Source organism: Anomalospiza imberbis, chromosome 2, assembly GCF_031753505.1.
Source record: "Anomalospiza imberbis isolate Cuckoo-Finch-1a 21T00152 chromosome 2, ASM3175350v1, whole genome shotgun sequence".
NCBI classification, from domain to species: Eukaryota; Metazoa; Chordata; class Aves; order Passeriformes; family Viduidae; genus Anomalospiza; species Anomalospiza imberbis.
In genome coordinates, this window is record NC_089682.1 from 9398353 (window position 1) to 9413452 (window position 15100).

Genomic DNA, 15100 nt, shown 5'->3' on the forward strand with positions numbered 1-15100 from the left:
ATGAGCTGTCTAGTGTTAAAATTCTCTTTTCTTACAGTTTTGAAGAAGTTTAGGGAAAAGGAATGTCTTTCATGGGCTGGTGGTATCTCAGTTTCCACCATAAGGCGGTGATGTTCATTTGAAAAGATGGATTTGAAACCAGAATTTAAAAAAGAGAGGTTCTGGATTTCTGCCTTTTGAAAGGTCAGACACTTTTTCAGGGTTTTGTGTTGCGTTAATCACAGATAATTCCAAGGGCCAAACCAAGATTTTTATTTTGCATTAAAAAAAAAATGTTCTAATTTCCATTTCCAAATTGTCCTGAGTGGAAAAGGCTCTGGAGATACAGTCCTTGCCTGGTTTAGGACAAGTCCTGAATAAAAGGAACCTTAATCCATCTTACAGATTTTCCTTTTGTAGAATACCCTTCTTCACCAAGCTTGCCTATAGGTACTATATTAACTTGAAAATTCTGAATTAATTTAATATTAAGTATTTAATTACTGAATATTAAGTACATATTTACACATAATAATTTAATTTTAAATTGCAGCATTTCAAAGACATCACTTTCATACATCAGTTCCAATTTACATGTGCAAGCTAATGCAATCTTCCATCCTCAGTCACTTTAAGTCACTAAGTCACTTTAAGGACTGTCACTCTGCTTGACTTAGGCTGGATACAGAATGTAAGGCACACTCTAAATTTATGAAAGTTGCTCTTGGGGAATTATAACATCATATCCTTTAATAACAAGATTAATGACTGATGAATATTAAAATATTTTTCCAAGTAGTGTTATACGGAATACATGACATGAATATTCATTTTAATTTTCGGGTTTTTCAGATATGTTCATGTACATAAAATGGCAGCTGAGAGCAAAGTTTATCTTGTCGTGTTATGCAAAAGCATTTTTAAAAGCTGTAAATATTGATTACTTTTATTGAAAAAGTATAACCCTTAGGTGAGAAAACTCATGAGCTCAAACCTAAAGGTGAAACCCCTACACTAATAACTTCCCTAGAAGAGGAAGGTGTAGAAATGTTGCCTTTCCAAGGATAAGTTATTCCTCATGTAGTAAAAATGAATATAAATGTCTGACTTTTTGCATAATTTTGAGCTATTAATGTAATAGGGATGCAACATTTTCTTAATGAGTTAATGTTTTGCAGCTTTCCTTCATAAATCAAGTGCATCTTTTTTATACTTGGAAACTAAAAGTGCAGAGAGGTATCTAGAGCCAGTTAAAACAAGATTTAACTTCTTTTTTAGTAGAGTAGTGGGTCTAACCATACAGAAAAAATCACAGGTTTTTCCTTCAGAATGTGACCTGATTAGATTTATCTAGTGATACTGTCAAAAGTATGCAAAACATTTTTCTAAAAGGTTTACATGTTTTAGGACTGATTATTGCAATTAGTTTTGTATTTGGAATGAACTTCGAGGTTTATAGAAAGTGAGTCTGAAGTAATCCCATAAAATTCTGTAAAAAAAAATATTTTTTTTTAATTTAGCATTTTAGGGAAACGACAATTGTCAGTGAAAGTTTGCAAAATAAGTGTCAGGTATTTTTATAGAAATTCTTAGATGGTTAAGGCCAGTCCAGTTAGAAAAATAAGGAATGTAAAGTCATGGGCTTAATAGGTAGTCAGTTTTGCATAATTTATATGAAAATCATTTATTCTAAATCAAAAAGGTTTAAATTTTGGTTTTTCCCACATGCGCTCTTTACATATTAAAAGCTGTTACATGTTTATATATTGTAGGAAACTAGACAAAATATCCTTTTTAATTTATGTCTTACATTTGGTAAAGTACAGCAGTATACCTATGAGGACAACATTAAGGATGCTCACTCAATGAGAATGTTCATAACTTCCAGCCTAGGAAGTTTTTTCTGAGAATTAAGAAATCATGCTGTGTTATTTCTCTGCCTGCTATTCCAAAATAAACCCATACCCTTAAACATCTCTATCTAAGAGTGTTTTATCTAAAAATTGAATTGAATGTACTTTATTAATTTTTATTGCTATATTAACTCTGCAAATATTAAACAAAAATGCTGTAGAAAGAACTCACATTAAATTTGACAATATCCCTTAAATTCAGCTTTTTCCTTAAATAATTGTATTTCTGATGCCAATGCGAGAAGCCAATACAATTAGGATGAAATATTTCAAATAAATTCATGTTACTTAGCAGTACAATTCAAGTTTCTCCATTGAGTCCATATCACACTCACAACCGCTCCCAAAAACCCTGGAATTCTACAATTTTCAGGACACCAAGGCAAATTTTCCTTCATCATCAGTGACGTGTCATTCAGGTGACTGATGGACAGCCCTGTCTCCATCCGGAGAGAAGGATCTTTTCTTTTTATAGCTGACAGCACATTTAATGGCTGGTGTAGCAGACATAGGATGAAAAGTAAATTTAAGGAAAGAGGACAGAGAGATCAGAAATTTCCGCTTGTGGCTGATATGGTAATAAGGTATTCTTATCCAAGGGAGTAGAGAGGAGCATCTTGTGAGTAGAAGGAAGAGGATTTCAGAATTGAAAACCCTTCAGGACGTGATACAAAATAGAAGATTAAAAGTGTTGGGCTAAAAATACTGATATGCTAAGAAAGATTTTATGACATTTTTTTAAATTTAATAACAGAATAAATGAAGAGATCAGGCAAAGGAGAAACAGTTTATTTGTATCACTGAAGAGAAGTAGGACAAGGCACCAGACTGATTTGATAACAAAAGGATATTCAGCTCAGGAAGAAAAACCAATAATTTTGTTATATCATACAAGCTGGAATGAGGTTTGGAAGGGAAGTTTGTAGTTTTAACCTGAAATGTTTGTTGAGGGTTCAAGTTTAATTTTCATGCAAATTGTAATTTAGTAGTCCTGTGTTTTAAATACAGAAGTGTCTGTTCACAAATGTATTACTGTAGATAAATACTAGTTGAAGAAATTGACTTGTTATTAAGGAATGGATACAGAAATTATGCCAAAAATTTTTGGTTTTTTTGTTCCCCCAGCTCAGGGAACAATAATCATACATCTTTCTACGTTTCCAGTGATTCTGTAGTAAAACAAACAATTACAAAGTAATTGGGGAAAGTTCTAAAAACTTAAAATTAGGAAGTTTTTTTACAGTGGTGCTAACTGAATATGAAGCAGCTGACATATGGAAGATGCTGGTTTGCACTAACCATTTGTGACAGATGCTTGACCCTAGCTAGTCAGGTGAAAGCCTGCTGACCAAAGGAGAGACTGGAAGACAACGTGGTGGGGATTAAATATTGAAGTAGATGCATTTTTATGTTCAGAAGATTTGTGCTCGCTCCTCTCTTGTGATGATTTCCATCTGAAGAACTGACTGCAGTTTGTTTTGTTTGTTTCATGAGATCTGACAAGATCATGACCTGGTGGTTGCATAAAGCATGCTAAGGATTTTTATTTGTCATCGGCAGCCCAGAGTGAGGAGATAAGAGACCCAAGCCTAAAGTCAAATGGAGTTTATCTCACAAGAAATCAAAGTACAGTGCACAGGCCCTAAGAAAAGACTTAAAATGCATTAAAAATGTCAATGGAGGTTTGGAAAAGTAGAGGGAAAAGGAGGAGAGCATACTTTGATATTTTTTTTCTCCCTGCTTTTGAAATGTGTGCAGAAAACAGAAACAGAGAAATATAACCTTGTTCTGTGTCTAGAGGAAGAGCCATCTCTGAGTTTCAGCCTGAGTATATTGAGTTTATCTCCATTGCTCCTGATCATTGAGCCTTTCCCAGCTACTGTCTGGTAAAGTAAAACTCTTGTTAAAACTCTAACAAAAAATGGTGAAAGAAATCCCCAAACTCCTGACCTTCTGCTCTGTACATTAGAAAATTAATTTCTAATACTGCACTTCAGCCATGTAAATTGTTTTTGAGTTTGAATGCTGAGCTAGAACTAAAGGAAATTCCAAAAGCATTTGCTGTTATTTTTATCTGTTTAAGGAATTTTATTTTTCCTGGGGAGCTTAAGCTTTGTAGCTTTGGATGTGACTTTTGAGCATTCTCGATAGTAAGAACTGGTTTCTGTCTTGTGGGTTGCCTTAGGAAGAGAATAAATTTGGAGTAAAATTAGTCTATAATTACTTGGGGATGAGAATACTTGCAATAAATTAGCCTTGATATAGCCTGTTCAAATACATTATATGGGTAAAGACATGAGCAGGGACTCACTTTTAAAGTCACTATTTGATATCATGTTTTCAGCTAATTGAGGATAAAGCCCTGAGTTTTATGTTTTGAACAATGCAAGTGGGCAGCAAAAAACAATTCAGCTTTGTTTTCACTGAGTAAAAGTTGACAGAACATCAAAGTTTATACAACTTCATGGCTTAATACTAAGCAGAAATTGCAGAAACTTTCAATCAGAAGTTCAGCTGCAAAAATAAAAATATGCTTTTTCAGCAGAGAATTGCCAAGTTCATACCATGTGTTAAGAAATCTATTTCCATAAAATTGTTTTAAAATTTTTAGGGAAAGGCCAAGTGTTATGCAAATAATAACATCAATGAAAATATCTAAATGAATACAAGGTATTCCCTCCCAAACATGATAGCTGTTTCCCAGAATGGTAATCTGGAAGTACTGAAGTTTATTTAGAGTCTCCAGAAAAAATATTTGATTTTTCAAAACTGAAAAAAAAAAATTAAAGAGAAATGAATCTAGGCATTCAAATGCATAAAAAATAGAAAAGATAAATCAAGAATTTCTAACATAGAAAAAGATTTGAATAGCTCAAAATACTTGAAACCAAAACTAAAAAGAAAGTAACTTGACCTGAAAGCTTTGCTTTTGAGAAATATCAGAAATTTTAGAGTATTTTTTAAACAAATTGAACAGAATAAATGACTTTGTATATTAAAGGAAGAAGAGAGAAGGGAAGTAGGCAATAAGAGAAAACAAGCTCTAGAGTTTAGAAGGTCCCTGAATTCCACTGTAATGAACACTACTGCAAAGAATTAATTTAGATTTTCTGCTGCAGCCTTATCTTCCTTGAGCATTCTTTTTCCACCCTGATCATTGATCAGCCCTTCTGAGTTTGTCAGGCTACCAGCTTCAGATGTGTTTGAAAAGGTTGTGCTACTGCTTTTTTAAATCCTTAGCAAGTTGTCACTTGAGGGTGGAGTTTTTTTTCGTAGGAGTGTTCTTGAAGGTTTGAGGAGAGGGTGGCAGCCTTGTTAATTTTTTGTTTAAATAGCAGCTTATGCTCCTTTCTGTTTTCCTTAACCGTACAGACTTTCATTCGTGGATGTGTTGCTGTACTTTAATAAATCCCTTTGTCTTGCAAATTAATCACATATCCTTGGTAAATGGAACCTTGCTGTTCATGCTTTCCTCTTTTGTTTCCTACCTGAATTTCAGAGCTTTTTCTACAGTTTGACTGCATTCTTGAAGAATGTGATGTCCCAAGCTATGGCTACTCTTTAATTTTCTTTTAGTCTTTTAATTAAGAACTTTTATTTCAGCTTCCAAGGCAGTATGTTCTGTTTTGGTGTAAGGTGATCCTCCCTTCTTGCACAAGTTACCTCTCTTGTGTGTATTGGTTTTTTTTTACCGTTTGTAATTGATTAAACTCAGGGTCCTCTACATGCCAGAATCCTTTAATGGGCATTCAGAAGATCTCTATAGCTCAATGATGCTAATTTTTATAGCTAGTAAGACACTGAGGGTATTCCAGACAGTGTAAGCCTGGAATTCTGGTATTAAAACCCTGTAAATTGTATGCATATCAAATTAGCCCAAAGAAAATGGGTAAGTTAATATAGAATGTACTTGGTGGAAATTGTAAGAAAATAATGCAAATAAATCCTGTCAGAAACAGTTTTACTGGAAACAGGGTTTGAAAATAAAGTCATATATGTGGAATAAGGAACTGCAGCAAGGAAGATGGTGGCTCTGAGATGAGCTAGGGTCACAGCAGAAGAGAAAACCAGTAGGAGCTCCCAAGACTAATGCTGTGGTAAAACAGGAGTGCTAATGGAGCTCTCTAGTATATAATTCAGGAAAGTGTGAGTAGGAGGATTAAGGCTATTTTCATCTCATACAATATACTGACAAACAGGAATAGTGCAAGTAGTTCTTGGGTAGGCATTATTAAAAGGTGCTGAGCAATTATTGATAGATGAAAAAATACTACAACATGAAATATTTGTGCTGTGAAAATCAGGCCTTATGGTAGAGATTTCAGGCTTAATTTGTTTCATCTACCTGAATAAGATTGGTGAGATAATTTTATTAACGTTCACGACTGTGTTCTAAAACCAGGAAAATGCTAGATACAAAAGCTATTGTGTGAGAGGAACTAATTTTGATTTCCTGATATAAAATTATAAAAGTATTGTCAGTTTGCTCTGAAGCTTTAGTTACAAATCAGTGATATTTAAAACCCAGAGACAATGTGGTAGTCTAGGAAGCTAATTTGCCAAAGTGCTATTTCCATTTGTGTGTATATAAATTTTGTTAGTATTTTGAATCCTGACAAGAAGGGGTTAGATAATACAGTTTGTTGACAATGACTAAATCAGTTCAGGATTTGCTTTGTCTCAACATGAGCAGTGACTGGCATTCCTGCTAAAAGTTCAAAGTTCTCACTGATTTGAAGGCTGCTAGGATTGATCACCTCACAGGATAATTTGCAAGGCATTTTTGTTTTTCTAACATAGGAGGAAGTTCTACAAATTGCAAAGTGTGGTTCTCCTTGAAGATTTACAGCACACCTGCAGCAGCAGAAAGGACGATAGATGTGGACTGCAGGGCTCTGGTAAGATTACTCTAAATGTCTAATTTTGTTCTACTGCATTGGAAGAAAAAATTAATTTTTCTTGTCGTTCTGGCTGCTATCACAGTGGATTAATCAATTTCATTAAGTGAACACACAATCATTTTTTGAGTAGTAAAATTCAGTAGTTACTAAGATCTCTTTTAAGGTCAGTGATATGAACTAAAATAAATGCTTGAATAAAAGTATCTTCTTTATCCCGTCAGAAAAATTACACTTTTATTATTCTGACTTCTGCTTTTAATTTTGGATCTCAAATAAGCTTGAATTCTAAAAGATCTTCAGTGTATCTCTTGTGTACAACAGAATATGTCTCTTTTGGTACTTTACTTCTTAATACATGCCAAAATATTATTGTCATTTAAATTTCTTTAATCATTGGGATGTATTTAATCATGTTTGTATTACTAAATGAATACATACTGTTGCTCTTAAAAAATTAAATTATATTAGTCATGCTAGAAGAACAATTGCATCATATTAAATAAATATCCTTTAAGTCATTTAACTATGTAAAGATAAAAGAATTTTTAGTATGTTTGCTTAATAAATAGTGTTTTTATTTCCCACTGATTTGTAATTTTATTTGTCTTTGAATTATCATTTGTAAGGTGTTTGTTTTCAGAGCTAATATTTTTCCTAACTTCTGTAAATGGATTTTTGCTTTATTGTCTAGACATCCTGCTTTCTATATGCATTGTAATAACAGGTGCTGGTAACAGATTATATAAGCAGAAATTACTGGAATGGTATTTTTATGCAGGAACATTTTTGCAAGTGAAAATATGTGATGGAAGTGCTAGGGGAATACCTCTTCCAGTCACAGATGCTGGGAAGGGGAAAGAGTCTCCTCAGTTGAATTTACATGTGTTCAAAGGCAGGGGGTAAAAATCCAAACCAGTAAGCACTTCTTAAATTATTTAAATATCCTTGTCCATATATGACTTCAGGTTTGCTCTTCTTCCCTTGAAGTTCAGTGTCCTGACTGTGAACTTCTGTAGGGAAGAGAAACAGACACTGATGTTTTCAAAGTCTTGATGTTGGATGAGTATGCTGGGAGGTGTCTGCTTCTAGAAAGAAACATAAAAGCTAGACTAAAAGAGTTGTGATTTGAGACCTTGAAAAGAGCAGTGTGGGTTTTTGTCCCACAGGATCTTGCATTGCCTTGTATCATTTTCTGATCTGAAAATTCTCTGAAGTGGTAAAAGGGAAAACTAAATTTGAAGTACATTATTGGCTCCTATTGTATGAGAAATTCTCAAGGTGCATTTGAGCTATTCCTATAAATTTTAATCAAATTCAATGTGAAAACTTGAAAAAAACCATTAAAGTATAAAATACTTCTGTGATGTTCAGAGCACTGAAATGATTGACCTTAAAGTTTGGATATTTCCTTTAAAGGAAGATGAAGGAGGTAAAGAAGTAGGTATGTCTCTACAGATCTCTATGAAAAATGTAATAAATTTTTTTTAATTGATGAATTTGGAAGATGGATGAATATTTCTGACTAGCAAATAATAACATGTAGTTACTATTATGGAATTGTGATTGCTGAATTTACTAGTTACATGCCAGGCACTTAATTTTGGAGTGTGGGAGCTTTCTGCCTCTAATGTAAGGAAAGGGGATTATCCTAGCTAATGTCTCAGTAGAGCTGTCAGTGTGACACCAGGAAAGAGAACCAATGCAGTCCTTGACTGCTGAAGAATGGTCAGACATGAACAGAAAGCAAATAATGCTGGTGGTACTGTTATTAGTATGTGCACACGTCTGGTTCTTGAAGGTTAAAAATGATTTTGAAATACTGGAAGAAAATCAAAGAAACCTCCTAGAAGCATGGGGGACTGCAAAAGCAAGCCTTGTCATATGAATGTTAGCTTATGAATGAATATGAATGAATAGCTTAATCAACTCAGTTTGCCAAAGAAAAAATGGAGAAGAAATGTGATCATTCGCTAAAGAATATTTAGTGATGATGTCTCGGTTTTGCTGACCAACGTGCATCAAGAGCTAATGCCCAAAAACATACAGCGGAGATTTATTTAATCTTGCATGGAATGTCCCAGTAATGAGAACAATACAACATTGGAAGATCTTACTAGTGGAAACGATAGAGTCTTGTGAAGGTGAGAGTTTTAAATTGCTTCAAAATCTGATAAATATTTAAAAAGCATAGACACCTGGTACATCTGCTACATCAGTGAGTCAGATTTCATGAATACATTGATCTCTTTTTGACCTTAGAGTCTTCTTCCTTCCTGGCCCTTGGAACAGAGAGGATTAGCAGCATTTAATTTAAAATACTAATAACACTGCTTTTGTATGGTAGTTATAGCTGAATCTCATCCTTAAATGAAATTCAAATTTATCCTCAGCATGTCAAAAGCACTGTTCTGTCTTACACAAATGATCAGACTTCTGAAACATCCAAAATTGGCTACAGCAGAGGTAAAATTGGCAGGATGGAGATGTTAGATGAGCCAGGTGTAGCATCTTGCTCTTCTTGATGGTGGCCACGGTGACCACCAGCCTGCAGGCAGCGAGGGTGGGCCCAGGGAGCTGAGGGGGCACCCCAGGAACAGTGGACAGTGTGGCACATCTTGGCACATGTCCTGTTATAGTCAATGAGTATATTTGCTTGCAGATTCCATTTTTATGCTTGAGGTTTGGAAATGCTTTAGGTTGACTCAGTCTTTTGCACTTCACACATGGGCATCTGTCTGAAATGCAATGCCTGGGTGACAGAGTGACAGCTCCCACCATGTGGAAAGGGGAGGTGAGTGGTGTCAGGATTCAGGCTGAGTTTCTGACTATGTGAATGTTCTGACCCTGATGGATGGCTTGAGGCACTGGCCATCAGCTGATGCTGCTCCTCTGTTGAAGAGTGCAGAGAACTCTGAAGAAACAAGAAGTTCTACCTGGCAGTACCATGAAATTGTCTGTAGCTCTCATCTTGGTGTCAGCATAGAGTTGCTGTCTTCTGTTTTCAGTGCATAAAATCAGCTAAATTGAAATACCACAGTTAGGTCTGTACTGCCCCCACTCCAAACTCATGCATTGTGTTGCCATCCTTGTTTAATTAGCTCAGAATTTTCTGTGGTAAGTAGTATTGCATGTCCTTTCATCTACCTTTTGCATAATTCTTAATTCTGATTAGATTAGTGATCTTGAATTGGAACAACACAGGATTTTCCAGTTACATTTACCTTTAGTTTGCTTTGTTACTTCCATGTCTTGACATCCTTAAGGTGAAAATTTCAATATCAAAGTGTATCTGCAGATATGTATCTGAAAGACTTAGAGATAATTTGGTTTAACTCAAGTTTTTAATAAAATACTTTAAGTTTGCATTTCTACATTGTTGAGACCCATCTCACTACATATCATTTCTGGATGTTTTTTTTCTCTCAACCTAAAATTCAAAGTGGAGATTGATTAGTTAAATGAATCAAGCCCAGTTTTTTGCTGCCCAAGTTTTGTTAAAATTATTTTCACCTGTTATAGCTGAAATTGTTTAAGCTTGTACTTTGCTATTAACCAGATTATGATTAAGGTGTTTATGGAAACAAAATTATTGAATAAATCAATATTGAAAGCCATAAGCCATATTGAAAAAGTCATTAATTTTAAGCTCCAGTCAAATTTCAATTATTTTAATCACTGTATATCAGTAAAAGAAATACCCTTGTTTGAATAGAAGAAGTTATCTAACTGGAAATTTAGAGTCAAATCCTGTTGTAGTCCTTACTCCTCAGCAGACAGTATGGGTTTCTGGCTGGCCACTGGCACAGGCTCCCCAGGACAGTGCTCACAGCACCAGCCTGGCAGAGCTCAAGAAATTTTTTTTTAAAAGCCTATATTTTTAAAAGCCTATAGCCTACTGATCTGGATATTTTTTCTTATCCAAGCCCTGAATGCTCTGAAATCCAGTGCTCAACCATTGCAGAAATAAGAATAACCTGACTGAAATGGAGGGAGAGTATCCAGCTGCAGATTTACTTTCTAAGTTCTGTATATATTAAGAGAAAATATATAATTAGTGAAGCCTGGAAGAGTTGTAAGGATGCATTCCAGCTGTGAATGATTGCTAAGGCTATGTAAACAGGGGAACCCTTACAAGCGTGTCAAGGATAAACCTGTATTTCAGAAGAGGGATATTATCAAGTGTTCGTAATACTGAAATAAGCCAGTCAGTCCTAGTGCTGCTTATAGTGAGCACCTCCAACTCTATCTTACAACTTCAACAATCACTGCCCAGGTTCAACCTCCTTTTTTGACAGCTGTCATAATGAAAGAAACCAATCTAAAGAATGTTTTTCTTTTTTTGGTGTTCTCTGTCTTTCAGTCCACCTGGATAACCAGTTTGGGCAGTTGGAACTGTTGGCCTGTAAAGTACATTTCCCCACAGTCATTAAATACTCCATCAGTTTTGATACATGTAGAAACATTTCCATAGCACTGTCCTGGAATTAATTCCAGTAAACAAATTTCAGATTTGTGAGGCGTCATTTCTATTCTATCATTTTAGAAAATTGTTCTGTTTTGAACTACATGATGTAAGGGAGAGTGATGTTGGAGACTTGTCAGCTTTGGCTTTCCTTCCACCAATGCAAATTTCAGGTTTCATTTCACCCTGACAAAGATCATCAAGTCTATTAAAAGAGATCAGCTGAAAAGTAGTTCAGGGAGAAAGAGAGAAAGTATGCTCTGTGATCACAGTCTGCTCAGGAATTTATTCATTTTTCTCTTATGAAACTATTAACATATTTTGATTTAATTTTGTCTTGTCTAGACCAGCCTGTAGCAGTCTAATAAATCACAAAAGCAAAGGAAGAAACTTGTAAGAGTGTGGGTGGTATAAGATGCAGAAGTGTATTTTCAAGTGTATATTTTATTTTTTAAACATTCTGAAGTATATTTGAGAAATTCTGTGGGTTTTACTCCGTTAGTGACATCTTGATAGCACAAGCCATCTAAACTGTTGTTCATTAGTAGCTGACAGCTTTTCAAATTCATTATGAATTCTAAGAATTGCCTGCACAAACCTCATCAAGTTCAGAAGGCCAAGAGCAAGGTTCTGCACTGGGCTCAGGGCACTCCCAAGCACAAATACATGGATTGAGAGCAGCTCTGAGGGGAAGACTTGGGGGTGTTGAGGCATGAGACCCAGCTGTGAGCATCTGCAGCCCAAAAAGCCAAACGTGTCCTGGGCTGCATCGAGAGCAGCGTGGGCAGCAGGTGAGGGAGGGGATTCTGCCCCTCTGCTCTGGTGAGGCCCCACCTGCAGTGCTGGGTCCAGCTCCGGGGTCCCCAAAATAGGAAGAATATGAACATGTTGGAAAGAGTCCACAGAAGGGCTGGAGCATCTCCCCTGTGAGGACAGAGAGAGTTGGAGCTTGAACAGCCTTCCAGTACCTAAAGGGAGATACAAGAGAGCTGGAGAGGGGCTCATGACAAGGACATGTAGTGGTTAGTCAAGGGGTAATGACTGTAAAGTGAGAGAGAGTAGGTCTAGATCAGATGTAAGGAAACGATTCTTTCCTGTGAGGATGGTGAGGCCCTGGCACAGGTTGCCCAGAGAAGCTGTGGCTGCCCCATCCCAGGAATTGTCCAAGGCCAGGTTGGATGGCGTTTTGAGCAACTTGGTCTGGTGGAAGATGTCCTTGCCCAAGGCAGGGGGGTTGGAATGAGGTGCTCTTTAATGTTTTGTCCAACCCAAACAATTCTGTGATACTCCTCAAACTCTTCTCATACAGAAATAAATTTGCCTTCTAATGGATTTGTAAGTTGTAGATCAGAAGTATCACCCTTGCCAACTCTGTGAGGTGTTTCTTCTCATAGGATTTATTGGCTCAAGGAACAGTTCCCCACAAAAGCTTTGGCAGATCTTTAGAACCTGGGAATCTTGCTTTGGGGACTGCAGAAATAGAACCCATCAGTGGGAGATGACATTCTGCTTTAAACATATAGTTGTTTTACAGAGAGGCACAGCAGTAAGAAATCTCAGAAAATATGTCTTAATTTTCCCCAGGCCATGCCTCTTTCCAGCATATTTCCTTCTTCTGTTTAATTACTTGAAGGGAGTTCATAAGAAAATATGCACAGAAATATGTGTTTTTAGGCTGTCTCTCCTGATTGTCCCCCACTTACCACTCCTTCATCTGTATCACATGGCAGTCCTGGAGTGGATGAAATCCATCTGTTTTGGGTATAATTTAACTGGAGAATATCTTCCACATGCTCATCTGATGTTCTTCAACTACTGATGGATGTTTAACTTCATGGGGGTGAGAAAGAACCACTCATAAGCAAAACATTGATGGCATTACTCAGTGTGGAGGCTGAGTCCTCACACTGCTCTTCTCTGTCTCCTCCTTCTGTTTCTCACTGCCAGCTGACATGGACAGATCACAGCACCCAAATCTTTCTAACCCATCCTGTCAAAAAACGCTGCATCGTGTTTATTCTAGCAGGAGTTTGTATTTTGTGGTGACTGCATTATGTCAATTCACAGCTATAATGCAGAGATCTTGTTACAAGTGTCACTAGTGTTGGAGCAAAACCAGCTTAGAATCTAAATTATGTGTCAGTGTTTCCCATATTAAGTTTTTCATTATTTATTTAAAAGTAAAAAGGATATAATTAAGAATGTTTTGTAATTATGTAACTTGGTGGTTGAAGACAGTAACCCTGTTTTCATAGCTGTGGTACATTAATTTTTCATAAATCCTAAGCAAAACTGTAGTCTGAATATTATCATATATGGCTCAAACTTGGATCATGTTCTCATAAACTGAGTAACCTGAAGTTATGAATCATGTATGAATCATGCCTTAAGATTTTTTAATTTCTATCATATGCTTTCATGACAGTTGGTAGTATAAAAAGAACCATGGCAACATGGTTGGTGGGAGGGAAAACAAATTTGAGAAGGTAGTAATTATTAATCACTCTGACTAAAAGCAGTTAGGCAAATAACTGAGACCAGAGCATATTTGTATAGCTCATTAAAAAAAAAGGAAAATTTTTAGAAGTATAAAAATTGCCAGCCCCCTCCTCTTGTCCCTACAGATGAATAATCAGTTCTTTGATATAAGAGCAGGGAGCTAATGTCGATCACAAAATGATATCTGAGCTGTCACTAACTGCCATGGAGCAAAAATATGAGGTTAGACCTAAACCAAATAATTAGAGGGGATGTTTTATCTGGACAAGTGGTCATATCTATGAAAAATAATTGTTATGTGAAGAAAGAGAATGGCCCTGGATAACAAAGCTACCAATTCCCTTAGCCCATAACTGCTGTTGCTCCCCTGGGGCTTAGCAATCAAAACAAGAGGGTTTTTTTCTCAACCATTACACACAACAAGTCCATGGAAAAAGTTCTTTTTAAGAAAAATTTGCTCATTGAGGGCCTGGAGTACAGATTAAACTAGGTAGTAAAGTAACATTATTGAAAGGAAAATGTAATGTTTGAACTTTGTTCTCTGTCATTCTGTCAAGGCTAGGAACTTATGCTAGCTTTTTGGCTCAAGAAAAAACGTGGTTGTATGTACACTCTTAGATTTGGGTAGGGTATTTTTTATATTTCTGTTTGGGTTTTTTTTTTTTTTGATGGTTTTGGTTTTTGGGTGGTTTTTTTTAATAAATAACAGTGAGAGGAACATGAAAGAGAACAGTGAGAATTTGTCCAAAAGATGTAAAGTGTAAATTTTCCAACTGTGTTTGGAGGCTCTTAAAAGTGACCTGTGATTTTTTCTGCAGAAGTCTGATCTTTAAACCTGTCCTGTCATTCTTCAGAGCTGCCAAAAAAACTGGTGCTACTGTACTGTTTTCCCCCCGCAGTGATTAATGGGATTTAGTGAGAAATCTCTGTTTTCCTTGTGTAAGATGAAGGAATAGGAGGAAGGGATCTTTATTATTCATTCAATTCCTATGAAAGTTGTCCATCTGCAAAACAGAAAATTCTATCTTTAAGAATGTTTTGGCAGGGGTACTATTGCTCTCAAAAAAATGTACAAATATCCCTGCTTCTCTAAAATAGCATTGCTGTGTTCCCATGATCAGAATACTATTTAAAAATTCTGGAGTGAAAGTCAAATAAAATGTTATAATAGCAAATATTTAACATAATTTTTTTATTCACATCAAATAACATTTTATCAAATAAAATTTTTCTGCATCTCTAGAACATGGGTTAAAACAGCTAGTTTTTCTTTTCTGCTGGATTTCTATGGACAGTATACACAGCTTCTGAAACAGCCACTGATAATTAAATTAGATCATTGCAAT

At 35.8% G+C, this 15100-nt stretch overlaps 1 protein-coding gene across 5 annotated transcripts in view; it reads left to right on the forward strand.

The window, feature by feature from the left end:
• CFAP47 (cilia and flagella associated protein 47) overlaps positions 1-15100 on the forward strand; it is a 261132-nt gene that overhangs the window by 151942 nt on the left and 94090 nt on the right. For all 5 annotated transcript variants that reach the window (XR_010995832.1, XM_068179785.1, XM_068179786.1 and 2 more), the window contains one exon: positions 6693-6790. Coding sequence is in view for 4 of the 5 variants with exons in the window: in XM_068179785.1 (XP_068035886.1) it covers positions 6693-6790 (98 nt within the window). In the remaining variant the exon portion in view is untranslated. The remainder of the gene's footprint in view (positions 1-6692; positions 6791-15100) is intronic.